General features: G+C 41.1%; 2 protein-coding genes and 1 long non-coding RNA gene across 4 annotated transcripts in view; 1 reads left to right on the plus strand and 2 right to left on the minus strand.

Moving 5' to 3' along the window:
• Positions 1-1,298, minus strand: part of LOC123635370 (TLC domain-containing protein 4-like) — a 95,119-nt gene extending 93,821 nt beyond the window's left edge. For both annotated transcript variants that reach the window (XM_045547482.1, XM_045547481.1), the window contains exon 1: positions 1,215-1,298. In XM_045547482.1, the coding sequence (XP_045403438.1) occupies positions 1,215-1,232 (18 nt within the window). In that variant the 5' untranslated portion in view covers positions 1,233-1,298. The remainder of the gene's footprint in view (positions 1-1,214) is intronic.
• Positions 1,299-7,938: 6,640 nt separating this feature from the next.
• LOC123634688 lies at positions 7,939-8,507 on the minus strand. The gene is made up of 3 exons (XR_006733981.1): positions 8,297-8,507; positions 8,105-8,203; positions 7,939-7,957 (listed from the first exon to the last, which is right to left on the minus strand). It is a non-coding gene; the product is annotated as an uncharacterized LOC123634688 (long non-coding RNA).
• Positions 8,508-8,646: 139 nt separating this feature from the next.
• ALG14 (ALG14 UDP-N-acetylglucosaminyltransferase subunit) overlaps positions 8,647-15,237 on the plus strand; it is a 92,125-nt gene continuing 85,534 nt past the window's right edge. The window contains exons 1-2 of the mRNA XM_045547483.1: positions 8,647-8,843; positions 14,220-14,371. Coding sequence (XP_045403439.1) covers positions 8,708-8,843; positions 14,220-14,371 — 288 coding nt within the window. The 5' untranslated portion in view covers positions 8,647-8,707. The remainder of the gene's footprint in view (positions 8,844-14,219; positions 14,372-15,237) is intronic.

Below are 15,237 nucleotides of genomic sequence, written 5' to 3' on the forward strand. Positions count from 1 at the left end.
TAAATGGACATAAAGTAAAAACAAAGGATAATAAAATGGTGTCTTAGTAATTTCACTATAAATTCACCTTAAGGCTTGAATCAAGATTATACACACACACACACACACACACACACACGCACACAGAGTATCCTTTTTGAATGGGCTTGGAGGAAAAAAACAGAAAAAGGAAAAGCAGTTCTTGACTAGAATGTTAAAAACCCATTTTGAGAAATCCTTTTCTTCCTATTTAATTTTAATTTTATAAGTGAAAAATCACACATAGTAAATAATATTTCTATCTTGCTTTCTTTCTTTTTTTGGAGACAGAGTCTCTCACTCTGTTGCCCAGGCTAGAGTGCTGTGGCATCAGCCTACCTCACAGAAACCTCAAATTCCTGGGCTCAAGCAATCATTTTGCCTCAGCCTCCCGAGTAGCTGGGACTATAGGCACTGACTACAATGCTCTGCTAGTTCTTTGCTTCTATTGTTTGTTGCCTGGCTAATTTTTTCTATTTTTAGTAGAGACAGGGTCTTGCTCTTGTTGAGGCTGGTCCTGAACTCCTGACCTCAAGCAATCCAACTGCCTCGGCCTCCCAGAGTGCTAGAATTATAGGCGTGAGCCACCACGCCTGTCCTTGCTTTCTTTAATATATAACACAGTAGCTGGTGTAAATATATAATAAACAGTTTTAATGATAATGTAGAAGCTAAAACTGTGGGCTATACAGTCAGACTAAGATTGAATCCTGACTCAACCAATTCCTGACTTTGTGACCCAGAGCAAATGATGTGATCTCTCTGTACCTCAGTGTCCTCACTTGTAAAATGAGGATCATAATAGTGTCTACTTCATAGGGTTGTTGTGAAAATTAAACTAATTAATCCATGTTCTGAGTGCCTGGCATATGGTAAGCATACAATGAATGCCGATTATTATAAGTATTAAAGAATTGCCTTAGCCTTCAAGGGTTAGCATTCAAGGAGTCTTAGGAGGTAGTGGCTCTATCCAGGAAAAGGTTGTGACTCAAACATATATTAGTGTATTTAAAAAGAAAAAAAAGTCTTAATTATAACTAACATTATGTGGTTTGTATTGGAACAATTTCTGTCACCCATCCTGCCCAATCTTCCAGAAGATCTTTAATAGTGAGGCATATAAATATCAATTCTAGTGGTCACAAAGTCCCAGTTCTATCCTTGACCCAGACTAAGAACTCCCAGCTCTATCCTACCTCGTCATGGACAAGCATGATGCTGGCCAAAGTGGTCTCCCTGGCTGTTACAAAAAGGCTTCATTTTTCTTTATCCATACTTTTCTGTCTGTGGTAGGACTGAAGATGGTTGAATTCAGGTGGGAAGGGGCCTAGCTGCCAGGATCCCTAGCAGCCCACACTCCCCATGCAGCCCCCAAAATAGGTTAGGTGGCTTTTCTTCAGGAGGCTTTGTCAAGAGGCATGTGGTTCACACAGTCAGGCTCATTGTTAAGTCACTGCTTGGGTGTTAACTGTTATCACCTTACTACTGTAGCCCTAGTGCCTAGCCTAGTGTGCAGCACATAATAGATATCAGCAGAACTGAACTAAAATGAATATAGAGAGTCTGCCTATATCCCTATTTACTTCAATCCCCAGAAGCTTCCCAGATCATCTATTATTGTCCTGATTCTTATCTCTAGTGCCTCATAAATCCCCTAGTCTAACCCAACCCTTGTTCCTCACCACCCTTCAAAGCCTTTCACTACACTCTTTGGACCTCCTGACACATAACCTGCAAACTCTCCCTATATTTGAAACCTCTGTTAGAATGCCTTCTCCACTTCCTTGCTTAAGCTGAAGCCTCACTCTCCTGCATTTTCCCAGTATGTCTCTAAAATAGAAGCTATTTGTTTCTCACACCGCCTTGTGTCCCTCCTATTGCTGCTTCCAAACCATTTCTCCTCCTCCTTTCAAAAACTCCAGTTCCTTTGAAGTTCTTGTCATGTAGTTGTACTACCCCGTATCAATCAGTGTCCCCAATAGGATATAGACATCACACTTAGATTAGGTTAATTTGAGGATGATTTAATAAACAGACCATTTACAAAGGTGTGAATGAGGTAGGGAAAGCACAGGGATAGTGCAGTAACCCAGGGCTAGCAGCAGTGGTGCTGGTACTGTTACGCAGATAGTGAGGGATTCCAGTTCTCCTAGGGACGAAAGTGGGTGCTGTTGCGGTTCACCCCCCACCCCCATGGGCTTTCAGAGAGGCTCATGGGAGATCCGCATGCACAGTAAGACTCAGGTCATATAACTCCCAACTGTCCATCAAAGTGGTTCCATGATGACATCTGAACCATGGGGAGGTCCCAATCCAGACACTACTATAAAACAAGACCCAGACCAAAACCAAGGTCTTTCTTTTGCTACAACAGTGGGTCTAGTTGTCATCTGTGGCATACGTATCTTGCTCTGTAAACCTATATCTTATCTTGCTCTTGCTTTATAATCCTATTTTTCACTCCTCAATAAACCCCATTTCCATGCTTACCTTGTTATCAGTGTGTCTGGTCATTCTTCGGCCAAGAGTGCACAAAGAACCAACATTTCAGACTACAACCTGACAGTACCAACCCTAAGCCTGAAGGAACAAGAAAAGAGACCCCAAAAAAAAGGACCCAGAAGGAGAGAGATGTATAGAGAAGGTCACATTGAAAAGAGTAAGGACCTTCAGTTCAGTGACACAGCCTTCCCTCCATCAGATCTTCTACTGAACATTCCCATTGGCCAAACCCAACCAGAACTACAGGGCAAGGAAACCTGTTGATTTAGTCCCTCAGTTTCAGCTAACATGGTACTAACTGGAGTGGTGAAGAATAAAGAATAGAACTAGAGGGACAAATGGAAGATATCTAACTCATACCTAATGCTCTTTTCTTTTTCTTTTTGGAGGGGGTTGTTTTGTTTGTGTTGAGATGGGGTCTTGCTCTATCTCCCATGCTAGTGTGCAGTGGTGTCATCATAGCTCACTGAAACCTCAAACTCCTGGGCTCAAGTGATTCTCCTGCCTCAGCCTCCGGAGTAGCTGGGACTATAGGCATGTGCCACCATGCCTGGCTAATTTTTTCTATTTTTCGTAGAGGCAGGGTTTTACTCTTGCTCAGGCTGCTCTCAAACTCCTGGGCCTTAAGCAATCCTCCTGCCTCAGCCTCCCAAAGTGCTAGGATTACAGGCATGAGCCACTGCACCCTGCCTCCAATGCTCTTTTTGATTGCTGTCATTTTCCAACCTCTTGGTCTCTGAAGACTTGAGCTCCTAGCTCATTATCTTCCTCTCCACCCCTCAGTAACTTCAGCATCCAGTGATCTTTTTCATCCACCCCCACAGTCACATCTTAAATACTATCACCAGTAACAATATAATACAGACTTCAAGCATTCTACTCTCTGACCACTAGCTCTTATCTCTACAGTTCACTTAATCTTGTTTTCATTATAATTTTTCAATCTTCTTGATGTCTCCAATCCACTGATCTTACTATCCTTCCACTATTCATTCACTCTCCCTCCTCCACTCTTGTGTCTTCACTTTCCACTATGTCTACACCAAATTCCACAGACCTCACTCCCTTGAAAAGCACCTTCTCTCCTTTGTATTCACCTGTCAAAACTGTAACTGTGATTACTGCCAACTGTCTTTGCCCATTTAGTGCTGCTATAACACTGTATCTGAGACTGGGTAAATTTATAACGAACAGAATTTTACTTCTTGTGGTTCTGGAGGCTGGGAAGTCCAAAATCAAAGGGCCAGCATCTTATGAGGGCCTTCTTACTGCATCATCCCATGGCATGATGAGAGAGAACAACAGACGGAACTCACAGCCTCGAGCTCTTTTACAATCAGCACTAACCCGTTCATGAGGGTGGAGGCTTCATGACCTAAACACCTCCCATTAGGCTCCACCTCCCAACAAAATTGCACTGGAGATTAAATTTCCAACACATGCTTTTTGGGGGGAACACATTCAAACTACAGCACCAACTATCTGTCTTTTCCAGTGGAGGGAAAATACACAAAATTATGCTGACTGGTTTCTCACTAAATTTGTTATCACCAGCTTCAAATGGTATTCTAATCAGCCCAGAAATCCTACACTGACCCTGGTGAGTAAGCCACTTACTCTTCAAGATGATTATTTCAGACCTTCTCTCCTCAAGCCTCCCACACGGTACCCCTAGTCTCCACACTCCCATCTACTCACCACAAATTATACAAATCTCCCTGCATCTGCATCCACATCCCTGTCCTCCATCCTGTTACCGTGCCACCCTCCTCTCAGAGTTCAGCCTCTCCACTTGTGCTCTAGATTCCAACTCCTTACATCTTTTTAAGAAATTTGTTTCTGTGCTCATTCCCTTTGGATAGAGTCCCAATCAAAGCTCACTGCAGCAACACATCCCTGGGCTCAAGTGATCCTCCTGCCTCAGCCTCCTAAGTAGCTGGGACTATAGGTGCAAGCCAACACACCCAGCTAACTTTTTTTTTTTAATGTAGAAACAGAGGCTCACTATGTTGCCCAGGCTGGTCTCGAACTCCTGGCCTCAAGCAATCCTCCTGACTCAGCATCCCAAAGTGCTGGCATTACAGGCATGAGCCAGCATGTCTGGCCCTCTATTGGATCTTTTTGACATCAACAAATATGTTAAGCAACTCCCATCTGAAAAAATGTTTCCTTGATTCCAAATTGTCCTCCATCACCCACCCAGTTTATCCATTCTTGTCAAAGAAAAAACTGAAATGACTGTCCACAGAGACTGCTATTCTTCATCTCCCATTTTTTCTTCAGCTGATTTGCATCTGCCTTTCATCACCATCTTGTTTAGATCCCCAGTGACTAACCTGTTCCTAAGACATCTGACCCCATCTATCAAAAGCATATGACATAGCTGACTGCACTCTCATTCTGGAATCATTTTCCTTTCTTGGTTTTTGTGGACATCATTCTTTCCTAACTTTCCTTTTATCCCTCTGATTTTTCCTTTTCCATATTCTTTGCTAGCTCAATCTCCTCTACTAAACCTCTAAATGTTAGTGACCCCACACTCTTCTCTATCCTGCGTTGTCCAATACAGCAGCCACTAGCCATTTGTGTCTATTTAAATTTAACATAATTCACATGAAATAAAATTAAAATTCAATTCCTCAGTTGCACTAGCCATATTTCAAATGCTCAGTAAGCATATATGGATAGTGTACAACACAAATATATAACACTTTCATCATCGTAGAAAGTTCTATTGGACAGGACTGACCTAAACTCTCTCCTTAGGGGATCTTACCCAGTCCCATGGCTTTAAATATCATCTATATGCTAATGAATTCTAAATTTATACCTCTAGAGCTGACTCAAGCTTCAGATCTGTGCATAAAACTGTCTATTTGACATAACCACTTGGATATCTAACAGGCTATTCAAACTAAGTCCAAAACAGAACACTTCATTTTCTTACCTTCCCCTACCCACAAAAGCTTGTTTCTCCTCCAGTCTGTCTATTCTTTCTAAATAACACCATCTAACCAGCTTTGAAGCCCCAAATCTAAGAGTAATCTTGATTTCTTTTTCTTCATTCCCAATATCTAATCCATCAATAAGTTTTATTGACTTCCCCTATCAAATATATCTCAAATCTGTCCTCTTCTACCTCCACTGTGATCTCCCTAGTCCAAGGTTTTTGCCTGGGCTACTGCCCTAAGACATCCCCTGCACTTAAAAGCACCTAGCACATAGCAGATGCTCATTAAATGTTGAATAAATTACAATGTACAATCTTAAAGAATGTACAATCCCAAGGAATACAATGTACAATCCTAAATAGTGCAAAATAATCTGAACTTTTAAGAAACTTTAAAAATATGCATAGTGGATAATTGCCATAGAAACTTTAGGAAATAGATTTAAGAAGATAATAAAAATCATACTCCAAGACAGACTTTACTTAGGATTTGTTATGGACCACATATCATTATTCATTTTACCAACTATTAATATGTTTTTCATGCTTTTTGCAGCACTATAATTTACTTCCGTGAATCTGTTATCTGAATTGTCAGTGCAACTCACCTTTCAGAGAAATTTTAGTTGTTGTTTGTCCCACTCAGCCTTCACTTTCCTGGTTAATCCACTACAGTTTCTTGACCTCTTGATTATCTATATGGGCCCACGACTCAGCTTACCCTGTAAACATTTTTGTTCAGGAACTCTTAACTTTGTTCCTGTCCCTGCCTGCTACCTAGCTGCTTCCTGCAGTCCTTGACTTCCTTGACAGGAAAACTTAACAGTTTGACCCTTGCCTTAACTCAGAATAACTCAACCGGTAACTCCAAACAATGTCTGCTACTCCACCCTCTTTGACTCTCTAAATTTACTGGCCGGCCCCACATGCTTGATTGCTTCCATTCTTTCCAGCTGCATGCCAAGTGTGGTCAAACTGATTTTTCCTACAGATATAGGTAATTGCAATAGTGAGAGGATGGGGTAACAGGAAATGTAAGAGCCTCCTTTAAGTATTAAATCTTCCCTAATATTGAGCTTGGGGCCTGGGGCCAAATAATTATTATATCTCCAACATTTGCATTGCATGTGTCAGTTTACAAAGCCATTTCACACACATTATCTTTACAGCAATCCAGAGGCTATAATTTGCCTACCCAACCACCTGCCCTCCTTCAACTTCCTTCTCTCCAAGAAAATGCCCATTTTGTTCAGTATTCACCCTCCAAACAATGGCCATATACTACAGATGAGTTTTCTTCCATTCTGCACTCCCACCTTTGGGGTCTCTTTCCTTTTATGCATGGGCAAGTGATATAAATATGGCCAAAAGGAGAGAAAGAAAGTCTGGGAAAAGGGGTTCTGGAAAAGGTTTCCCCGCCTTTAAATAAAGACCCATGACAACATAACCTCTTTTTTGGCTCTGGAGATTGCCCTGCACGGATGTAATTTCTGAGACCACTAATGTCTCTTTTTAAGTATGAGGAAAGAGAGTCTCAGGGTGAAGCCATTGCTGGGAATGGCAAAGTAGCCAGATAAAACAAAAAGATATCCTTTGTAATATTCTTGAGCCATTTTTCATACTGCACCAGAGGTCATACCTCTGGACTTCCAACTCTGCATTTGTAAGCCCCCAGGATTCTAATTCCATCAAAATTTCAGAGACACGGACTTTAAGTCCACAACTATGAACTTTTTCCACCACTTACTAGCTAAGAAACCTTAGACAAATCATTTAACTTTTATAAAATCTACTTCACTATCTGTAAAGAAGGGAATAATATCCACTTTTGGCCTCATTGTGAGAACGTAGGGTTAATGGAAGGCTGAATTTGGAAAGTGTTGTGAGGTCCATGAGCCAGGAAATGATGTATCCGCAGTCTCCCAAACTTGTCATCTGGTAGGAATGGACACACTGGTTATATAACCAGACCCCAGGTGACTTCCTGGAGATTCTGATTCAGTAGCTCTCTAGTGGACTCTAGGCGCCTGCACTTTTAAAACCACATTCTAGGCTCCAGGTAAGAGTGATGACCGGACAAGTTTGAATTTAGAAAAGGAATACAAGATGTAGTACTTCCATGCAGCAGGAGTTAGGATTTCTGGTTTCTAATTCTAGATCTGACAGTATTCCACTTCGGCAAGCAGTTGCACTTTCTGAACCTGTTTATTCATCTGTATATCTCTCCTATATAACTTATAGGCCTGTTACAGACCTAAGGCAAATTACATTTGGGGTGAAGGGGCTTCTTTAATTTTAGTATTTTCACATCGCTGTAATATGGATTAGACACAAAAATAAGCAAAATTGGACCAGATGCGGTGGCTCATGCCTGTAGTCCCAGCTGTTTGGAAGGCTGAAGCAGGAGGATCATTTGAATCCACGAGTTCAAGCCTGCAGTGAGCTGTGACCTGCCACTGCACTCCAGCCCGGGTGACAAAGCAAGACCTGTTTCAAAAACAAAAAAGCAAAATGGGGATTGGAGGAGGTGTTGGCAGATCATCATTTTCGCTGAGGACACTAAGAACAAACTGAGAATGCTCTGTGGTAAAACTGAGCATTAACTGCGGGACTATGCCTTCTCTACCCGGCTACCTTGAGCCGACAGCTTCCACTTCTCTCAGGAACATGGCAAAAATCGAGGTGATCACCCTCAACCACTCTGGTCATACTGTTTGAGAGTTGTGAAAACACCTAGAAAAGTTAAAAACAAAAACAAAACCATGAGTGTTGGGAAAGAGGGAGTTTGTTTGAGGGCCCTACATTCCGTTTTTCTTACGAGAGTACCTTTTACTGGCAAGCACTTTCAGTAACGTCTGTGTGTGCAACAGAAACGTTTCTCTTCGCTTTAAAAGAAGAAAGAAAAAAAGCGACGTATGCCATTAGCAGCAGGAGGAATTGACAAAGTGGGAAGAGCTGGAACACTTCCTAACTTGGGAGCTTCGGGGCCTTCAAGGGTGCGGCCTGACCTCGGCACGGGCGGAAATCAAACTTTTCCAGCGATTAACCCCCCGAATTTCGCCTTGTGCTCGGGCAGCATCGGCGTAGGACCCGGCAGCGCCGCCCTCAATTGCCGCAGGCCCCGCCCACCAGGGGGCGTCCCTCCGCGTTTGAGTCTCCCGGCGCCCGTAGTGGCGAACTTTGACCGCCCGTGCGCGGCCGGCTCCAGGGAACAGCACGCATGCGCCGCTTGTTTGCATGGTGTGTCTCCTCATTCTAGCTGCAGCGGCAGGAGCTGTGGCGGCCTTCCTAGTCCTGCGATTATGGATAGTGCTTCGTTCCCAGGACGTTACGCCCCGGCAGTCTCTCAGTCTCTTGGTAGTAGCTGGGTCCGGTAAGTATCGAGGCGGTGACTGTCGGGCTTGGGTGGTCACTACAAGCCCCAGAGTGCACCGCGTCTCTCTTCTCTGGCAGCCTTAGCACTTCTTGGAGCGTAGCATGCTGAGATCTGTAGTTTTTATGCGTTACCGGAACCGGCCAGCCCAGCCTGGGCAAAACGCTGGTTTGCTGACGCAGCCCAGGCGTCTTTTAATGACAAGTTGAATAACTCACGCTGGTCTGTAATTAAGCTTCTCTGTAGCGTATATATTTTCTAACAAATAAATTAGTGAACAGGGAGGACCTAGAAGCCTTGTGATGCTAACATGCAGTTTCCTTGTATGGCTGTTGTGCAGTGTTAATCTAATCTAGGCATTCCGTATTTAGTTTGGGAAACACGAATACTACATGATAAATGAGGCAAAGTGAATTGTCAAATTTATAAATATACAAAGTCCACGAGGATAAAAACAGTGATATACGGAACGTGGAACAATACACACAGTGGCAGAGTATGAGCAACAAACTGTCCTATCAGGTGATACAATCTGAATCCACCAGCTTTGTAGGTGCTTACAATGTTAAATGGACAGTTTTGACAGGGATACACGTATAGTGTATACATTCGGAAATGTCAGGAAGTTGCACACAGAAAGAATAATATTTATAGTATGAGCAAATGTACTAAATTCATGTTCAAGTATAATTCATTACTTTATTCACTTAATATATTTTCAGCCGTAGAAGAGGCCAGGCACTAAGCTAAGCTTTGGAAATAACAAAACTGATCAATATACTTGCCCTGTAGTGCTGACTATGTGCCAAGCATTTTGAAAGTTTTGAGGATACAGTAATAAAATGTAATGGAGAATAAGAAAAACTAACAAAACCAAATGAGTACTTGCTGTGATTAGATATTAATAAGTGCTATAATCTTGTAATGGTTGTGTAAGAAGTACAAACTGCTATGGCAGTCTTCAGAAACGGCGCCACTTTATCTGCACTTGAGCTAGGAAACTTCCTGGAAAAAGTGATGTTAAACTGCGACTTGAAAGATGACCAAGAATTAGCCAGACAAGGGAGAACTGGTGCTTTTAGGGCTATGAGGGTATGAAAAGAAGGTGGTAGCGCTTGGAATGGCCAGAGATGAGAGAGCACTATTGCACAGAGTTCGATGTGGGCAGGTAAGCTGAGTCCAGATCCTAAAGGATGTTTTAAACCCTGCTTTATATAGGGTATTGCTGCTACTCTACTGTTCTGTATCATGTAGGAGTTAGGACCACAGGCCTCCAGATTGCAGTAACTCTAGAGTTGATTCACATCTCTGCCACTTCCTACTACCTTGGTGATCTTGGACAAATTACTATAGTTAACCTCACTGAGACTTCTGTTTCCACATGGCTTGAGAGAGATCAGGAGAGATTACACGTGATGGTATTTAAAATGTTTAGCAAAGTGTTTGGCATATAGTAAGCGTTTAACAAATGGTGATTGTTAGTCTTGGTAGCAAAGGGATCTTTTAAAGTATTTAAAGTATTTATTTATTTGTTTGTTTATTTTAGAGACAGGGTTGCTCAGGATGGCCTCAAACTTCAGGACTCAAGCGATCCTCCTGCCTTAGCCTCTTCAATAGCTGGGACTGTAGGCAGGTGCCACCATGCCTGGCTTAAAGTACTATTTTTAAATGGAGAATTACTCAATTCAATCTGAATGTTTACAAAGATTACCCACCCTGCATTGTCAAAAGAATGTCTTGACAAAGACTGAGGTAGAGAAATGAGTAGGAACCTTTGAATAATTCAAATGACAAAAATGATAGCCTGACTGCAATATGTGGGGATGGAAGGAGCAAATGCATTCAAATGAGATTAGGAGATTTTAGGAGATAAATCTACAACTGTGGATTGAAAGTGGAAAATAAGAGAGAAAAGGACTAAAGGATGATTTCCAGATTTTTAACTTGAGCAATTGGATGGATGTGGATGTTAGAGCTATTAACTTGACAGTATTAGATTTGGTGGACTAGAAACCAAAATTAAGATTGAGAATTCACATCTCAAGTGGTGCCCTCATTCGAATCATTGAGGGTAGAGAGGGATCAAGGGCCTCAAAGAATCATGCAAGTCAAGGAAAGACTTGTAATCAGATAAATAGTTTAATAGTTCATGCCCAAAATTTGGAAGAGGAAGAAGGCATTTTCAGTCTTTACCTTGAAGACTAAGCAACATTTAATCTTTAGGTACCATAAAGAACTATTAGTTGACCACTTGTGTTCAGAGACCATCTATCAAAACTACTCATTTTCCTTGAAACACAACATGGTCTCATGTTTTCTCTTAGAAAAATTTTACATTTAATATCAAACCCTCATTCATTTATTCAGCAAGAGGAGGGCCTACTATTTTCTAGGCACTGGAAGTACAACAGTACCAAAATGAACAAAAATTCTTGCTTTCATGGTGCTTGCCTTCCAGTGGGGCAGGGGTGGGGGGAGATTAAAAAAAACCATAAATAGGCTACATAGTAAAGTATACAGTGTTAAATATTATACTATGACATGGTGAAAGGGATTGCATTTTAAAAATGCCTTCCTAGGCCGGGCGCGGTGGCTCACGCCTGTAATCCTAGCCCTCTGGGAGGCCGAGGTGGGTGGATCGCTCGAGGTCAGGAGTTCGAGACCAGCCTGAGCAAGAGCGAGACCTCTCTACTAAAAATAGAAAGAAATTATCTGGCCAACTAAAATATATATGTAGAAAAAAATTAGCCGGGCATGGTGGTGCATGCCTGTAGTCCCAGCTACTCGGGAGGCTGAGGCAGGAGGATCGTTTAAGCCCAGGAGTTTGAGGTTGCTGTGAGCTAGGCTGACGCCACAGCACTCACTCTAGCCCGGGCAACAAAGCGAGACTCTGTCCCAAAAAAATAAAATAAAATAAAAATTCCTTCCTGGGAAAATGGCAGATATCCTACAGCAAGAAGGACAGGGTGGCTGGACTAGACTGAGTAAGTAGGAAGAAGCAGGAGATAAGGCACAAGAGGTAAATGCAGTTGGGGGGCAGATCACAAGAAGCGTTTTATTCCACATGAGACATGAAGCCGTTGGAAGGTTTTAATCAGAAGTTAATAATTTGATCAACTCTTTTTAATAGGATCACACTGGATGGTGTGTTGAGAAAGACTGAAGGGGAAGCAGGTGGAAGGAAACAGACCAGGAAACTATGCTCATAATCCTTATGGGAGGTAATAGTGGCATGGAGCAGAGTGGTAGCAAAGGATGTGATGAGAAGTGATTGGGTGCTGGATATGTTTTAAGGTAAAACTGAAAGGATTTTATTCCCCCAAAATATATCTTAATAAAAAAGTAAAATGGAAGGCAAAGTCCATCATTTTAATGACTTTATTCAGTAACAAAGTTAAATTTTCGGTGAATGTATTGTCAACCTAAATAACAGAGAGATATTCTCCAAAGAGAATAAGTCTATTCAGGAATGAGCATTGCAATGTGGAATACGCTCACCATAGTAAACTATGGGAGTATTCAGGGAGGCAAGGGAAGACAAGAGTCTTTGAAGGTAAAATGAGGGTACATAAGTTGTTTTGAAACACTTAGCCTTGGCTACAAGGATCAATAACAAGGGTGGTATCAGTCTAAGGTTGGACAGGTAGTTGCTGGGTAGATGTTCTTGCAGAAGTATTTTTTGTGTAAGGTTGTGGAGGCCTTTGTGCAAGGTTGTGGTTTTGTATAATCTTTTGTGATAGTTCTTGGTATCAGGCAATCGTACATGCGTGAGAACCCTCCCTTCATGTACTTCCTAGCTCCATTTTGGCAAGGTTTGACACAAGTGAATCTATTTTGATTCTGACAACTTTCATAGTATACAGTTAGGGTTTCCTTTTTTAAAAAAGAGGAAAGAAAAAGACTGTTAAGGCAGGTATAATGAAATTTTAATTGTAGTGGAAGATGTTGTGGATATTAGGTTTTATCCTTAAGTGTTCCAACTGTAAAAACAAATACCTATTTTGCAAACCACCACATTTGTTCAAGGCTAAAACTAAAAATACTGAAATAAGTATAAATCAGATGTGTAAATTACATGCCCCAGTCAAGAAGATGGGTGACAAGTTATAAAGTTAACATATGATTCTAATTCCTGAAATTCCCAGTAAATCTATGCCAAATTTCTTTCTATATCTAATTCCTTCTGGAACCTAGAAAGAAATCCTTCCCATTCTATTATAAAATATATATATATACGTGTTTGGGGAAAACACATCCTTAATTTATTTGATTATCTTTCTGTGTGTTTGTGTATCACTATTAAAAGCTCTTTTCTTACAGTAAGGAAGGTGGGGTGGGGGAAGCTTTCTAGGTAGGGGAAACAGCATGACCAAAGGCAAGAAGAGGGTAACAAATAAGAAGAATGCAGAGAATGTTAAAGACATGAGGCAAAGAGCTAAGTGAAATGAAACTGAAATAGGTGTGACAGGGCTCTTTGATAAGGAGTTTGATTGTAAGCTTAAATGATTTATAGGAGGAAATAGTTGATTTTTAATTTCATGCTTTTAAAATTAAAATATTAAAATTTTGGAGATTGTATGACTTCAAAAACTGTACATAGACTTATTTGGTGAAGCTGGGAAATATTTGAGGACCTGCAGTGTGCTGAAACCTCTGTTAGGAGCTGTGGTTACAGTGGTGAACAAAAAGTCTTTGTTAGGAAGACCCAACCCCTGCTGGTCATTGCTCTTTCCTCCCTCACTCTCTACACAGAAATGTGCAGTGACTTACTTCGCGTTTCTTATCCTACTTTCCTGACCTTACTTCACCCTAACATTTCTTCCTAGTATTCCCACCACCCCTTCCTTGAACACGTCTCAGATCTTGCCATCTCATGCCCTAACAATCCTCACCCCCGCCCAGGGGCCTCCCTGCTCCTATTTGTGTATTATCTTTACCTTTCAAGTCATCTCAGCCTTTACCAGGGATCTTCCCTACTCTTAGGGCATTGATTTTTCATAACCATTTGCTTTCCCCCCACATTTTAGTTTTTCTTGCCATGTTGCATCATCTTTATATATGTGTATGTGTGTGTTGCCCCTTTCCCACCAGTCTTTTTAATAACAGGAGCTATGTTTTACACTTCTTTGTATCTTCCTCAGTCCCCACTGCTAGTGCTGATTTTATTTTTATACATTTTTTATCTTCTTCCCAATATAAACATAGTGTTTATACAGGGGCATAGATTATTGTTTCCAAATGTTCCTTGTGTCTTTTGAGAAATATGCAATCACAGTCGTCCTCCCTTCCCTAAAAATATGACATTGATGTAACATGTACAAATGGATGTGCCCATTGTGGATTTCTTAATCTTAGGACTTCTGATATTTTTTCCAGGTGGGCATACCACCGAGATCCTGAGGCTGCTTGGGAGCTTGTCCAATGCCTACTCACCTAGACATTACATCGTTGCTGACACTGATGAAATGAGTGCTGATAAAATAAATTCTTTTGAACTAGATCGGGCTGATAGAGACCCTAGTAACATGGTAAGTAATCATTTCTATTTCTAAGAAAGTTGTACATTGTACATTGAGTTTAATTGTCCCTGGAAATAATCTCATGGCACTTCAGTGATCTACCCACAAATGTTTACTGGTGATGAAATTTATGTCTTTCACTACCAAAAAGTAAGAATTTTTATAAATTAAATCTTCAAATTAAAAAATAGTTGCTTAACTTTTTTATAATTTCCTTTATTCTTTTAAATAGAGAAAACAGTATTTCATTGAGTTCAACCATGAAAATTGTTTTAACTTACATACATAAAGCTTCCAGTTCATATGCTTATTGGCTCTTCATTAAAGCTCTCTATCTATTGCTTTTATTAATAGTTTGATTATCTACAACTGCTTCTTATTTTCCAAATCATATTTGTATCTGCCTTTAAAATTACTTCTCTTCCCCTAGTTGCTCGCTTCATTTTAGCATTTTAGTTAGAATTTGGAGTTTTCTTTTTTTTTTAAGAGGTAAAACTACTTCTTTATTAAGGAAGGAAACTAGAGCTATTCCTTGCGTAAAGTGTCTCCATCTACCCCTCTCTTTGGGCACTGCCGAGCCACAGGGCTGCAATGGGTAGGTTAAGAGTGGACAGCTGAAAAAATACAAGAGGGGACAGCTGACCCCGCTCAGGCTAATCACAGTCTTTCTCTGGGCTTTTTGGACGTGGAGACGCAGAGAATGGAGTCAGTCTCTCTTCAGGGGCAAGCTCTGTAAAAGGTACAACTTGGGAGTTGTTGGCAGTCAGGTTTTCACCTGTTAGATAGTCTATAGATAGAAGAGTGAAGATAGTATACAGCAAGAAGATGAGATACCAGGTGAGTCCTGCCTTCAGTGACTTGAGAGGCCCTGATGC

Source organism: Lemur catta, chromosome 3, assembly GCF_020740605.2.
Source record: "Lemur catta isolate mLemCat1 chromosome 3, mLemCat1.pri, whole genome shotgun sequence".
Taxonomy (NCBI): domain Eukaryota; kingdom Metazoa; phylum Chordata; class Mammalia; order Primates; family Lemuridae; genus Lemur; species Lemur catta.